The sequence below is a fragment of the Zalophus californianus genome, chromosome 9 (assembly GCF_009762305.2).
Source record: "Zalophus californianus isolate mZalCal1 chromosome 9, mZalCal1.pri.v2, whole genome shotgun sequence".
NCBI classification, from domain to species: Eukaryota; Metazoa; Chordata; class Mammalia; order Carnivora; family Otariidae; genus Zalophus; species Zalophus californianus.
In genome coordinates, this window is record NC_045603.1 from 27,645,477 (window position 1) to 27,661,317 (window position 15,841).

Consider the following 15,841-nt stretch of genomic DNA (forward strand, 5'->3'; position numbering starts at 1 on the left):
TAGGTGGAAAAGTTAGAATGCTTTATATTGTTTCTTCAGGATCATCATTACTGTAATTGGACTTCTCATTAAAATAATGGGATTTTGGCGACCTGAGAACAGAACAAGAAGTTATTAGACAGTTTAACAATAATCAGGGGAATGTGTTTAAAATAAGGGTATGAAAAAGCATCGATATTTTCTCTCTTGTTTTTCCTTTTACTTCTCATGCCTCTTGGGCTTACTTAGGGTCTGTTTATTAGGACTATTTTAGGCAAATTTGAGAAAAGGTTTTTTTGGTGGCCGTAATAGGATTATGTAGATATATCTTTGAATTCCTTACTTCACAGGGAAGGTAAATCTCAGATGAAAAGCCACCTGCCCTCTGGAAAAGTAAATGATACAGAAATGGGGAAAATATAATTCTTGGGAGGTACAGCTTTAGTTTCCAGTGCTTTTGAGGATGAGGTCACTAGTTTTAAAAACCATGGTGGTGTGAAGCTATTGAAATGTTGAGCTTCAAAAATGAATTTCTAGTTTTATACAATTCTTTTTATTAAGTATATAATTTAAAGGGTCTTTAACTTTTTCACCATTGAGCTACCTTTTTTGCCAGATGTACAAGTATCATCAAATCTAGATAGCTGGCTTTTATTTCTTTATAAATTCATGTCTCAAGCATAACGTTTTGGGAAAGAATCTTGCTTTGTTTTTTAGAGGAGGGTAGCTGATAGAAGAGTTAAAATATGTGAATTTTATGGATTTTAAAGGAACACAATAAAGTCATACTCTGGATAAGTTTACAAAGTTTTAGAAGGTTACATTTTGGGAAAATATGACAGGAATGTGGATCATCCAATTTGGAGAGGTCTGCTTTCTTTTTTTTCTTATTTTCAATAACGAAAAATTTCAGTGTAAAAGTAATTAACTATGGATCTAGAATTCTAAAAAAATGAGCAAAACCAAAACCTAAAGAACTAAAAACGAAAATATCCACAACTGTGTCTTGCTACAAAATCATTTGTATTTTGGGATATTTGAATCTCTTATATAAATAGTTTTTATACATAATTATAGTGTGTATGTTTTGTCATTTTTCTGTGCAGCTTTTTTTAAAAAAGATTTTATTTATTTGACAGAGAGGGAGAGAGAAAGAGCATAAGTACAGGGAGAGGCAGAGGGAGAGGGAGAAGCAGACTTCCCGCCTAGCAGGGAGCCCGATGCGGGGCTCTATCCCAGGACCCTGAGATCAAGATCTGAGCTGAAGGCAGATGCTTAACTGACTCAGCCACCCAGGTGCCCCTCTATGCAGCTTTTATAATCATTTTAATTAATGATTTTCAAAGTAGTATCATTTCCTCCTTATTTGGCATTGATGATGAATATTTAATAGTGATGAATAGGATGTTTGTGTGTTGAGATAAGTACAGTGAATTGCCCTCAGTCTTGAGTGCTTGAGGTGGTGCGTCTCAGCGGAGATGTCCAGCAGAGAAACAGTATGGTTTAGTGAATATGAGCTAGACTACTCAAGTTAAAAACCTTTCTCCCATTGATTAGCCATGTGATTTTGGGCAAATTAGTTTCCACACCTCAGTTCTCTTTTGTGTGAAGTGAGAATAATGATAGTATGTACCATAAATCTTTTTTGCTAAGGATTATTAAGTTAGTTGTGTTCTGAATCTTTCTTCTTGCCCAGTGTTTTACTAGGTTTTTAGTTCATTTAAGATAACACCTAGGTATTAATGAATGATAACGTTAGAGGATAAGCGTTGCAAGAGAAAAAGAAAAAGACCTTTAACCCTCCGGACTGTATGTATTTTTGGTGATGGAATATCAAGTATTGGAGACAGATTGGTAATGATTGGCATGAATGGGCTGTATTGATCTTTTTAGCTACCCTCAAATTATTGTAGTTTAGTTGGTGTAGTAGAGAGAGCAAGGCAAGAGGAATTAGAAGATCAACATTTTAGCTCTTTCTGATTTTTGTTAACAGCACAATCTTGAGAAGTCTTTTAGCCATTTTGAATCTGTTTTCTCATCTATAGAGGTAACATGTGCCCTACTTCTCTGAGTCATTATAATTAAATAAGATGTTCTGTGAAAGTGAGTTGAAGACGGTAGGCACTTTATATACAAAAATAAGCTTTTTATTAATTTAAAAAGACTAAAAATGAGAGAATGCATACAGAGATCTTGATACAGTATTAGGCACAGTCTTCAATAAAGGATAGCTGCTAGTACTGTTATTTTTATTGCAAGGACACCTACTTTTATGTGTAAGGCTAGCCCTGATTACTGTTTAGGTTGTTAAATACTTTATAAATATATTGTTCATATCTATTTTGATTTTTTTTTTCCTTCTGTGTTTCAGACTCCTGGGAGAGTTGGCTCTCAAGGTTCTGATTTAGATTCATCAGCAGCTCCTATAAACACAGTGGATGTCAATAATGAAAGCTCTTCAGAGGTATGGAAATAATAATTTGGCAATAAATTTGGTATTATTTAAGGGAAAACGGGCAGATGTTTGGAGTAATGGTCAGTAATTTAAACTTTTGTAGGAAAGGTTCTCATTCTTCTTACAAACTGGAATGTGACTTTTGAATCACACTTGTAGAAAAATCCTGGTGTTTAGTTGTAAGACTGAGGAAGTGTTTATTAAGACTGAAAATTAATACTGTTAATTTGTCTTCAATGCTAATGTCATCTCAACTTATGGAAGATTTTAAAATCTGTTTGTAAAAATTACCAATTAGTGTTTACACTGTCAACTGCTAAGCTAATGAAAAATTAGGTTATCTATAAAATTTATACATTGTTTGTTATCTTCATTTACAACTTTGTAAGAACTTTTATCTTTCATAGTTTATTAAAATTTTTAAAAATTTTTTATTGTAATGTTAGTCACCATACATTACATCATTAGTTTTAGATGTAGTGTTCCATGATTCATTGTTTGTGTATACCACCCAGTGCTCCACGCAGAACGTGCCCTCTTTAATACCCATCACCAGGCTAACCCATGCTCCCACCCCCCTCCCCTCTAGAACCCTCAGTTTGTTTTTCAGAGTCCATCTTCTCTCATGGTTCGTCTCCCTCTCCAATTTCCCCCCCTTCATTCTTCCCCTCCTGCTATCTTCTTCTTTTTTTTTTTCTTAACATATATTGCATTATTTGTTTCAGAAGTACAGATCTGTGATTCAACAGTCTTGCACAATTCACAGCGCTCGCCATAGCACATACCCTCCCCAATGTCTATCACCCAGCCACCCCATCCCTCCCACCCCCCCACCACTCTAGCAACCCTCAGATTGTTTCCTGAGATTAAGAATTCCTCATATCAGTGAGGTCATATGGTACATGTCTTTCTCTGATTGACTTATTTCACTCAGCAATAACACCCTCCAGTTCCATCCACGTCGTCATAGTTTATTAAAAATTAGTGGGGAAAGTAAATCTAAGAAAGAACTCAAGTTTTTGGAGAAGTCAGCCTTAGCAGTTGCTTTATTATTATAATTTTTAACAAACAATATTTGCTCATTATAGAAAAAGGGGAAAAGGAAAGAGCATAAAAACCACCAATAATATTGTCCCTAAGATATTGATGTACTCGCATTCTGCTCTGATAGTTTCTGTCAGTTGCCCTTTTCTGGGTCCAGTTGTATTGCCTTCCCAGTCCTCTTTACTGTGTTCCCCCCTTCTGCACCTCTTGGTGAGTCTCTGTCTTGTGTATTTCTGGATTTGTCTCTCTATCCATTCATCTCTCTGTTTTGTCTCTTTCTGGCCATCTGATTTCATGTATATGGATATTAACCATGACAAGATCTAACAAGACCATCCATGAGAGTGAGGAGAAAAGTTATCAGTTGAACTTTATTAAGAGCAAGTTTAATTGTTGTCCTTAGACCAAAAAAAAAAAACTCCAGTGGGTAGTGAGACTGCTCAGTGTCTGGTAATCCTTCTATATTTTCTTATTAGCATCATTTTCCTACTCTCTGATATAGTTTTACTCTCTTCTTTATCCTCAAATCTCTCATGTGTCTTACCCTATCCCACCTTTCCTCAGGCACCTTCTGTATCACTGGGAAAATAGGAGCTATTAGGTGAATGTCCTTGTTTTGATACCAAAGCTATTTGCACCTTTATTCTCCTACTTTAATACATGGAAGGCATTTCCCTTTTCCTATCAGATTTCAGTCCTTTCTCTTGTGCTCTGGATTCCCTTCTCTTCCACATTCTTGTCTTATTCTCTCTCTCTCCTGCCACTTTAGTTTTTACCTATGTCATGAATTATTCCTATTGGCATACAAATACTGCTCTAGATATTCATATGCCCACTGCTAGGGTACATACTTGTCAGTGTCTTGGATGATACCTCTGTCTGTCTGTCAGTGTCTCAGGTTTGTTTCCCTTTTACCTTAAGTTTGGCATCCCACTTTGAACAAATTCTAGCTTTGAACTTTGTCCCCTTAGCAGCTGTCTGTGTGAAATTTGAAATATGGTCTCCAGGACTTTATTTTTTTTTAATTAATTTATTTTTTAGGGCTTGAACTCATTACCCTGAGATCAAGACCTGAGCTGAGATCAAGAGTTAGATGATTAACTGACTGAGCCACCCAGGCACCCTGGTCTCTACGGCTTTAAAGAAATAGAAGTTAAAGCAATACCTTGGTTTACTTATGTCATATTTATGTCATATTTTATATTTTATTATATATAATATTGTCTTAGTATGGGCTGTTGTAACAAAAGTACTATAGACTGAGTGACTTAAACAACAAACATTTCTCAGAGCTCTGGAGGCTGGGAAGTCCAAGATCAAGGCAGATTCTGTTCTGGTGAGGGCCTGCTTCCTGGCTTATAGAAGGCCATCCTCATATGGCTGAAGGGGCAAGAGAGCTCTCTGAGGTTTCTTTTATAAGGGTGCTAATCTCATTCATGAGGGCTCCACCCTTATGACCTAATCACCTCCCCAAAGGCCCACCTCCTAATACCATTACTTTGGGGGTTAGGATTTCAATGTAAGAGTTTTGAGGATACATGTTCAGTTTATGTATATATATGTATAATACATATAATATGTATAATATGTATAATACACAATGTAATAATATGTATAATACATAATGTAATAATGATATATATATATATATTTTAAGATTTATTTATTGGGGCACCTGGGTGGCTCAGTCAGTTAAGCGTCTGACTCCGTCTCAGGTCATGATCTCAGGTTCCTGGGATTGAGCTCCATGTCGGGCTCCTTGCTCAGTGCAGAGTCTGCTTATCTGCTTTCCAGCCCCCTCTGCCCTCCCCCTTTAGCTTCCCCCCCACCTCACACTCTCTCATTCTCTCTGTGGAATAAATAAAATCTTTAAAAAAATTTTTTTAAAAGGGTATATTTATTTGAAAAAGAGAGAGAGAGGGAACACAGTTGGGGGAGGAGCAGAGGGAGATGGAGAGAGAGAATATCAAGCACACTCCCCTCTGAGCACTTAGCCTGATGTGGGGGGCTGGATCTCAGGACTCTGAGATCATGATCTGAGCCAAAATCAAGAGTCTGACAGTTAACTGACTGAACCACTGAGGGGCCCCCAAGTTTTTATATTCTTCAGTTGTTGTCATCAGGACGGTTGTTCAGACTATTTAGTATAATGTATTGCCAGCAGCAAACATCTTTGTTCACTCTTTATTCCTTTCTAGTCTGCCTTCCATTCTTAGTACCCACTGAAACTACTCAATGATGACCTGCATTTTCCTGGTCCTTTGGGCAGAGAGGGCAGGCTTTTTTTTCTAAGTGCCCACTGAAGTTTCTAGGTTGCCAGCTTCTCCAGTATCCAGTCTGGAATATATGAGGCAAAAGAAAACCCAGAGTATTTATCACTATGTCAGTCCTTGGATCCTGAGATGCTTAGCTGGTCTGCCTTCTCGTCAGCTTTCGGAATTTTCTTATGTTTGTTTTATATGCGGGGCTCGATCCCAGGACCCTGGGATCATGACCTGAGCCGAAGGCAGACGCTTCATGACTGAGCCACTCAGGCCCCCCAAGATTTTATTTTTTAAGTAATCTCTAAATCTAATGTGGGGCTGGAACTCACAACCCTGAGATCAAGAGTTGTGTGCTCTATGGACCGAGCCAGTCAGGCGCTCCAGGAGGAGGGTTGTTTGAGTAGAGGATGCTGTCTGTGGGAGCAGAGTGGGAAGGGAACTTGCAGTTAGGCCATCTGAAGCTGTCTCATCACCAGTTGACAAAGCAGTGTGTAATATTGGGCCTTAATTTTTGATTTTACACCACAATCAGATATATGTGATGTGTATATTTTTTCTCATTCTGTGGCTTGCTATTCATTTTGTTAATGGTGTCTTTCAAAGAGAAGAAGTTTTTAATTTTGTTAAAGTCCAGTTTGTCAGCCTTTTCTCTTATGGTTAGTGCTTTTTGGGTCCTTCTACAATGTTTTTTGCCTAGCCCAAGATTGCAAGGACTTTCTACTATGCTTACCTCTGATATTTAAAAAAAAATCATTTTAGTGTGTATATTTAAGTCTATGATTTATTTTAAAATATTGTGTATGGTATGAGATAGTGGTTGAGGTTCATTTTTTTCATATGGTTATGGAAACCAGTTCTGTATATGGTTGTTTCAGTACCATTTGTTGAAAATGTTGAAAACCTTTCCCCATTGAATTAAATTTTCGCTTTTGTGATAAATCAATTGACCTTATATGTGTAGTTGTATTTCTTTATGCTCTTTGATCCAGGCATACAGAACTCCTGCTTTTAAGGTGTGCCAAGTTTGTTCTTATCTCTGGACTTCTGTATGCTGATTCCCATGCCTTACCTGCTCTTTTACTTCTTTGCCTGGTTAACATGAGATTATCCTTTAGGTCTCATTACAGATAATTACTTTTTCAGTAAACTTTACTTGACTCACATGTGGAATAGAATTTTCTTCCATGTGCTTCTGGGGAATTGTATTTTATATCCTTTTGGTAATGATTATTATTCTGAGACTCATTAATTTATCCAATATGTATTGTTGTCAGACACCGTTCTGTTTGCTGGAGATATGGCAGTGAGTAAAATAGTCAAAAATTTTTGTCATGGTAGAGCTTATATTCTAGTAGGTGGAAATAGGCAAAAAACCCCAAATGTCTAAAAATGGACAGAGGGAAACAACTGGTGTTATTGAGAAAAATAAAGTAGGGAAGGAAGCATAGAAAGTGTTCTGGGTGGTTGCAATTTCAAATAGGATTGTCAGGGAAGACCTCTTTGAGAAGGGAATAGCTCAGGAAGAACTGAAAGAAGTGAGGAAATGAATCATGTGGGTTTCTGGAACAACTGTCTTCTATTAATGTGGAACAACTAGAAAGTCTCTGAGGTGGGAGCCTTCCTAGTGAGTGAAAAAGCAGCAGGGAGGCTAGTGTGGCTCCAGGGCAGTGAGTGAGGAGAGATTGGATCTGTGAGGTAATCAGGCCTACCTCATGCAGGGCCTTATAGGCCTGCTTTATAGGCCTTTGTACAGACTTGGGTTTTTTACTCCTGGTGCACATGGGAAGCCCTTGGAGAGTTTTGACTAGGGAAGTGACAAAATTTATTTACATTTTTATAGGATACATTCTTGCTGTGTGGAAAATAAACTGTTAGTAGGGTAAGGCTAAAAGCAGAGAGACTGTTGGAAGGCTATTGCAGTGATCCATGTGCAGTGTGGGAGTGGCTTGGATCAGAGTGGTAACAGTGAGGTCCTAGGGTTCTAAATATATTTTGAAGTTCTAATAGGATTTTCTGATTAGTGGGGTCTAAAATGCAATTATTTTCTTTCATAACTTTTTCAAGAAGCCTGTAAGCTTCCTGAGGATGGGATTTTGCCTTATTTTACCATTGTGATCTTAGCACCATAGCATAATGGCTGGAACATAGTAATCACACTCAGTACATACTTTTTGAATGAATGATTAAATGATTGTATGTGGAAGCTTACAGTGAAGAAACCAGTAAAGTGAGAGGCAGCATAAAGCTATCATGGTAAAAAAATGCAATAATGCATTCTTTTAAGTAATTATTATTCTGTAGTTCAGCATTTTGGACTGTGGTTGCCTGAAAACTCTTTCATCAGTAAAAAGAAAAAACAAAAAGAATTTATGTTCCTCACTTTCATCCCCTGGGTAATCTCCTTTAAGGGTTGTTGACAAAAGGATTAATGATGACTAACATTTATTGAATGTTTTATTTGTATCAGATGCTATAATAAACACTTTGCATCTATTATCTCACTTAATTCTCAGGAGACCCCCCCATGAAGGTGTTACTGTTACCCCATTTCACAGATGAGGAAATTGAAGGTCCTGTAAGCTACTAAGAGTGGTGTGAATCTAGGATTCAAACCCAAGCCTAGCTCTTCACTACTCCTCTGCCTTGCCTCCCACTTTGGGACTTTCTTTATAGTTATTGTCTCCTTTGCTATTATCCTAAGTGACATTGGTGGACTCAAGGAACATCCTAGCCTCCCACTTCTTAATGTTTGCAATGCCAGTGATCTTTATTAATTCTTTTCTAGCTTCTCAAGTTCATGGCAGGACCTTCCACCTTATTATTGGGCAGAATAGTTTGACTTGAGATGTTAAAAACAAATGTTCCCATTCCTTACCACAACTACCTATCCTCTCAAAAACTTTCTCATATTCTTACTACTTCTTTGGCCTTGCTGCATATTTCAGGTTTTTAATTCCTGTCTTTTCTTCTAGTCTTTCAGCCTTTCCTGGCTTCATTTTCTTTCCTCTCTAACCATATCTCTAATGACAGAATATTTATTGAACACTTAGAGGCACCACACTAAGCCTCTTATGTACTGCACAATAACTCTAGAGGAATAGGTGTTAACATTAGCCCCATTTTATAGGTGAGGATATAGACATTTAGCAAAGTAAAGCGATTTCCTTAAGGTCATATAGTCAGCATTGGTTGAATCTCAAATCCACATCTATTTTTGACACAAAAACTCAAGGCGTTTATAACCTATTGTCCTTCACTACAGTTTTCATTTTATTTATTTTAAACCATAGATCAGTGTGACAGCCCACATTTTAAAATATAGATATGTTAGGTATAGGGAATTAGGGAGATTGATTTAAAATGGTTTTATTTGGTTCATGAATTTAGAAGGAAGTGTCCCCTATTGGGAATTATGGGTGTGGGCAAAAATGGGATCTTAGGCTAGTGGAATATGGTGAAGATTAAAAATTGCTTTCATTATAAGAACTTTTTTTGTTAAGAATATTAAGTCACATAAAACTATTTGTTGTAACTGTCAGTCGTTTCTTCATCTAAAATAAAAGCTAACTTGCCAGTAATGGCTCTCAGATAAATAAGGACAAAGTGTCCTAAACAAAAAGTAATTAATATTCCATCTAAAGCAACTGGTAACTATAATAAAATTGAACCAATAGGAATTTCCAGCATAAGGATGGAAGCTACTTTTAGTCGTCCTACTTTGGATAGATCTTTCACTTTTTGTATATAGTTACTACATGAAAATTTCCCTTACATATACTAAAAAGAGATATTAATTATTTTCCCATTGTGTTGTCTTTATTTTGATTTATAAATAACTTTTTATGTATATCCACCTAAAAGTTGTTATTTCACAGGGTTTCATCTGTCCATTATGTATGAAAAGATGTATAACTGCTATTGATTTGTCGGAGCATTACCAGCAAGTGCACGCTGAAAATGAAACAAGAGGACAGCAACTTCCTAATGACTCCAGTGTTACTGTGGGTCCTGCACATTTTGCTTCAGCAGCTTGGTTATGGGTTGCTCCAAATAGCTTTGTTTTTCCTTTCCTTGGTGTTGCTTAACTTTTTATGCTACAAAGGGAACATGGATTGCTTTAATTATGCATGCTTAAAAGAAGATTCAATAAGAAAAACAGGCTCTTGGGAAGTTGGGTTGGTTGCTCTTACTCTCTGCAGCTGTCTTTTTGTGAATCTGTAAACAAATATAAAAGTTTAAGTTAATATTTTTGTATAAATTTTTCTATGAAATTTGAAATATAAAGTGAGTGATATTTGATTTCAACATCTGTAAGTTATATCTTTATTATTTAGTTAATGCTGATGAATGTTTTAAAATGCTTTAGGTTAAAATGCTTTACTCTTATATAGAAAGAGGACTTTGCCTATTAATTGTTACTCTATTTGAGAATATATAGGGCATTAGAACCTGGATCTGCCATTGTTTCAGTCTTTGTTTTGACACCCTGGACTTGAGGAAGGTGACAGAATGGCACATACTCATCATTAATAGTGGATCACCCAAATGTTTCTCTGTAGTGTGTTGGACTGGTGTATATCTAAGGCTAAGGATGGAAGCCGATAAGGGGACCTATTGCCCATTTGCAGGCTGGGAAAAGTTTCTTAGATGATCTCGATATATCTGTTTTTTGAAAATTACTGCAATATTCTAAAAACAAAAGAAACATATCTTTCCCCCCATTCTTTTGCAAATCCTACAAAAGAAGGAAACTTTTTATACCCAGAAAGAAAAAAAAAAAGACATTTGTTTTTCTGTCTGGCAGTTACATATATAAGAAAAGGATTTCACCAAACATTCACTTATTTAGCATGTTAATAGAGTATTTCTTATGCACCATGTATTTTGGTAAGTAAAGGAGATAAAAAGGTAAATAAGATACGATCTCTACCCCAGGAACTTTCTGTGATAAATATTATTTGCTGATTTAAGTTGAAGGGAACCCCAGAAAAACTTCACTGGGAAACAGTTAAACCAGACATTTTCTAGGGTGATGGGGAAAATGGGTGCATTATAGGAGGACACCAGTTAAACTAGCTAACTGGTGCGAGCAAAGAAAGAGGTATAAAAGATTCTTAGAGCTCTCCTTAGCATTTTACCAGTTGTCTTCCTTTCAGAACATCTGTGTCAACTTTTCTTCTTTATGGGTTAACCCAAATGAAAAGACCCAATATCACCTACTTGTCACTTAAATAAGAATGTTCTTTTTAATTGAAAGAACACTTGGTATAACAGGTATACCATAAGTATCAAGGTAAGTTCTTAGCTGCAGTGTATCTGAGAAAGGATTAGAGATAACTGAAATGTAAGAGTAAGGGACTTACTGTTTTTATTTATTTATTTTTAAATTTTATTTTATTTTATTATGTTATGTTAGTCACCATACAGTACATCATTAGTTTTTGATGTGGTATTCCATGATTCATTGTTTTCGTATAACACCCAGTGCTCCATGCAATACATGCCCTCCTTAATACCCATCACTGGGCTAACCCATCCCCCCACCCCCCTCCCCTCATGGTTCGTCTCCCCCTCCGATTTCTCCCCCTTCATTTTTCCCTTCCTTCTCCTAATGTCCTCCATGCTGTTCCTTATGTTCCACAAATAAGTGAAACCGTATGATAATTGACTTTCTCTCTTTGACTTATTTCACATAGCATAATCTCCTCCAGTCCCATCCATGTTGAAGTAAAAGTTGTGTATTCATCCTTTCTGATGGCTGAGTAATATTCCATTGTATATATGGACCACATCTTCTTTAATCCATTCTTCTGTTGAAGGGCATCTTGGCTCTTTCCACAGTTTGGCTATTGTGTACATTGCTGCTATGAACATTGGGGTGCTTATGGCCCTTCTTTTCACTATGTCTGTGTCTTTGGGGTAAATACCTAGTAGTGCAATTGCTGGGTCATAGGGTAGCTCTCTTTTTAATTTTTTGAGGAAACTCCACATTGTTTTCCAAAGTGGCTGTAAGTGGGTCCCCCTTTCTCCACAGCCTTTCCAACATTTGTTGTTTCTTGCCTTGTCAATTTTTGCCATTCTAACTGGTGTAAGGTGGTATCTCAGTTGGTTTTGATTTGAATTTCCCTGATGGCTAATGATGATGAACATTTTTTCATGTGTCTATTAGCCATTTGTATGTCTCCTTTTGAGAAGTGTCTGTTCATGTCTTCTGCCCATTTTTTGACTTGATTATTTGTTTTTTTGGGTGTTGAGTTTGAGAAGTTCTTTGTAGATCTTGGATATCAGCCCTTTGTCTGTAGTGTCATTTGGACTTACTGTTTTTAATCTTAAGTATACTGTGTGTGTGTATGTTTGTGTTTGGAAGTTGGTGAGAAATTTGGAATGATTAAGGGAAATAAATGTAGCTGGCTGTTTTTAGTGTTTTATTGTTTACTAACAGCATTTTTGTGGAACTTATTGATCTAGTTTACTTTGTTGAGAAAAAATAGAGAAAGCAGTCTCTTACTATCCAGAATTAGTATTACAAGGTCCATGAACCAAAGATCATGTACTCTATTCATGAGACGTTCCTCATATATTCACTCTGAGCTTATGTTACTGTCATTTTAAATGAGTGATGTGGTTTTAATAAACTTTTTTCTTTATCCTTCCCGTCTATATCAGGCTAGCATTATTAGATATAGCACATGAGTAGTTTTAAGAAATGACTGTGGAAAGTCAAAACAGGGTGTAGGAAAAAACTATAAAGTGTGGGTACAGAAATTAAAGAGGCTAGAATTAATAGAGTAGAACTCACCCATTCAGTGATGAATACTTATGCCTATAAGACATCAAACGATAGTTTAATATCATCTATTTAAGAAGATGAGAAAGTGTATGTATTTTAGATTTATTTTTATTAGAAATGTCCCAAAATTAAAGTGTTATTTAAGCATGGGAAATTCACTTAGGTGAATCATATGGAGAATTCACTTAGGTGAAGTATTTCTATAATTAAATATATATTACTGAATTTCTAAAATTTCTCTTTAGGGATGAATCAGTTCTTTCTGGAGTATTAACCTGGTAATATCTAGAAGCTTTAAGAAGGTATGGCATAGCTTAATGTGATCATTAGCTTTCTTGAATCCTTAGGTATCAAGAGCCAAAATCTGGAAGTAGAGACAGTAGTCAACAAGCCAAAGTTGTAAAGATTAAATAGTGTAATTGGTATGTGGATTCTCTGAAGAACATTCTATAATTTGCCTTCAAGTTACTAGTAGAAGCTGAGACGCAAAAGAGAAATGACAGGCTAAATAGTATAGGGGTTGATGTACAATTGCACTAAAGGCACGTTAATTACAACAGTTACTGGGTAGAAGTTATAAGAATGCCAAATTAAGCATAATGTGGAGCCATTATGAAACATGATGGTAGATAATAGATGGTTTTGAAGAAAGAGCATAACATCAACTAGATTAGCACATAGCCTGGGAGCATTCATTCATTTAAAAGACAGTGCCGAGCATCAAGTATCTCTGCAGCCTAATGGCATCATTCAGATGTCTCAAGGTACATCGATAGTACTCCTACCTTGGTTCATTTCAGGAGTTTCATAGGAGATCACTGAATGCATTTACCTGTTGTGCCCCTGCCCTTCACTCTGGCTCTGTGATCAGGACACACCTCTGTTTCCCAAATGCAGCATGACTGTGTTTCAAACCTCTTTCCACACCTTTGTTAGAATGCCTTTATTTCTGATAAGTAATTCCTACTCATTCTTTATTACCTAGTTCCAGTGTGCAGTGTCTAGTGTATATACACATATACATAATATATGAGTATATCTGTGTATTTTTTGTAAAGCGTTAACTCCTGCCACAGGCAGAGTTAGATTCCTCTTTTCCTGTGTTCTTATAGTTCTTTATATCTACTTGTATTATATCATTGTCTGGTAATGTTTGTCTACATATCAGTGTACCCAGTACTCAACGAGCCTTGATTCTGCCACACAATGTACATAAATGAGAAGTGACGATATGCTGTTTGGGTAGCACCCAGCGAAGGAGAAGTTTTTTTTTTTTTTTTTTTTTTTTAAGATTTTATTTATTTGACAGAGAGAGACACAGCGAGAGAGGGAACACAAGAGAGAGACAGTGAGAGAGGGAACACAAGCAGGGGAGTGGGAGAGGGAGAAGCAGGCTTCCCGTGGAGCAGGGAGCCTGATGTGGGGCTTGATCCCAGGACCCTGGGACCATGACCTGAGCCGAAGGCAGACGCTTAACGACTGAGCCACCCACGCGCCCCGCAAAGGAGAAGTTTTTATTTATTTTTTAGTTTTTACTTGTTAAGAGTATTTATTACTTCGCTCAGGCTATCCCTTGGAAAGTTTTATAATTTGCAAGCTGTTAAAAGCTCTCTGTTTTGTTTTTTTTTAATAAAGATTTTTATTTTTTTTTAAAGATTATTTATTTGACAGAGAGAGACAGTGAGAGAGGGAACACGAGCAGGGGGAGTGGGAGAGGGAGAAGTGGGCTTCCTGACGAGCCAGGGAACCCAATGCGGGGCTCAATCCCAGGACCCTGGGATCATGACCTGAGCCAAAGGCAGACGCTTAATGACTGAGCCACCCAGGTGCCCCAATAAAGATTTTTATTTATTTGAGAGAGAGAGATGGAGAGAGAGCGAGCAGGGATGAGGGCAAAGGGAGAGGGAGAAGCTGACTCAGGGAGCCCGCTGTGGGACTTGATCCCAAGATTCTGGGATCATGACCTGAGCTGAAGGCAGACAGACGCTTAACCGAATGAGCCCCCCAGGCACCCCTCTTCCGTTTTTTTTTGCCAAATTCTGCCCTGTCGGGTTCATTCATATTTTTATTATTTATTTATTTTTAAAGTAGTCTCCATACCCAATGTGGGGCTTGAACTCATGACCCTGAGTTCAAGAGTTACATGCTCTAATGTTTGAGCCAGCTGGTCATTATTTTATTTTATTTTAGTTATATTTTATTAAATAAGTAACATAGAAAATGTAGAGTATGTTCAAAAATACTACACTAGCCATTAGGGAAACATGGATGAAAAGCTTCAGTGTATTGTGTATATTACAGTGAATGTAGAAACTTGACAAGCTACTAGGATTGTGCTGGAGGGAAAAAGCAGTATATGCAAAGGCCCAGAAATGTGGGATACCATGGTGTGTTCAGGGAACATAGGTAAGTCGGAGTAGTTGAAAATGTCAGTAGAGTTGTACAGAGTGAGAGGTGGTCCAGGCATCCTAGTGATTAGGTCATTGAGGGAATATTCATGCAGGACCTCTATGCCATAGCCATATAATTCTGAGATTATTTATAAGTATTTAGTGTTTTATGAGACTATTAACTTCAGGCTTTTACAGTCTTAATCTTAAGTTAGCAAGGAATTTACTGACTGCAATACTTCTTAATCATTGTAGATATTCTGTGGTAATTACAAGTTATTTACTATATTACTTTTTTCCTCACTGATCATAATACTTTATGTTTTTAATTTTTTTGTTATCATTCCTATGAAATAGATTGGGGCAGATATTATTTTACTAAGGGGGATATCTAGAGAGAGAGAGAGGATATGATGGAAGATCTTCTCAAGTAGTTTTCTAGATCAGAACTAACTTCTCAAATTAGAATTCTGTACTCTAGCCATATATTTATTCAACCTAAAAGATGGTTGTAAGGGCTTTCTTTATATTTTGTAAACTTCAACCAGAATAGACGGTGATGTACATTTATACAATACCAGAATTTGGGCTTAACGTCATAAATTACGGTCTACTAATGGCACCATCGGTGTAACATTTGACTGTATTTCATAATGTACAAATTGCTGTCTTACAGTATTAAACACAATTTTGTAACCTTTTTCTGCCTCTTTCTATAGGGTTTCATATGTCCCCAGTGTATGAAATCCCTTGGATCTGCTGATGAACTTTTCAAACACTATGAGGTAGTTCATGATGCTGGTAATGACTCAGGTCATGGAGGAGAGGCTCTTGCTCTGAAGCGGTACAGTACAATCACTTTGAAGTATATACTGTTATGAATGCATGTGATATTACCTCTTTCCTGTGTTAGGGCCTT

At 36.8% G+C, this 15,841-nt stretch overlaps 1 protein-coding gene across 1 annotated transcript in view; it reads left to right on the plus strand.

Moving 5' to 3' along the window:
- The window catches only part of EEA1 (early endosome antigen 1), a 125,550-nt gene that overhangs the window by 25,420 nt on the left and 84,289 nt on the right, over positions 1-15,841 (plus strand). Inside the window, 2 exon segments of the mRNA XM_035729300.1 lie at positions 2,351-2,443; positions 15,642-15,766. Of these exon segments, the coding sequence (XP_035585193.1) occupies positions 2,351-2,443; positions 15,642-15,766 (218 nt within the window).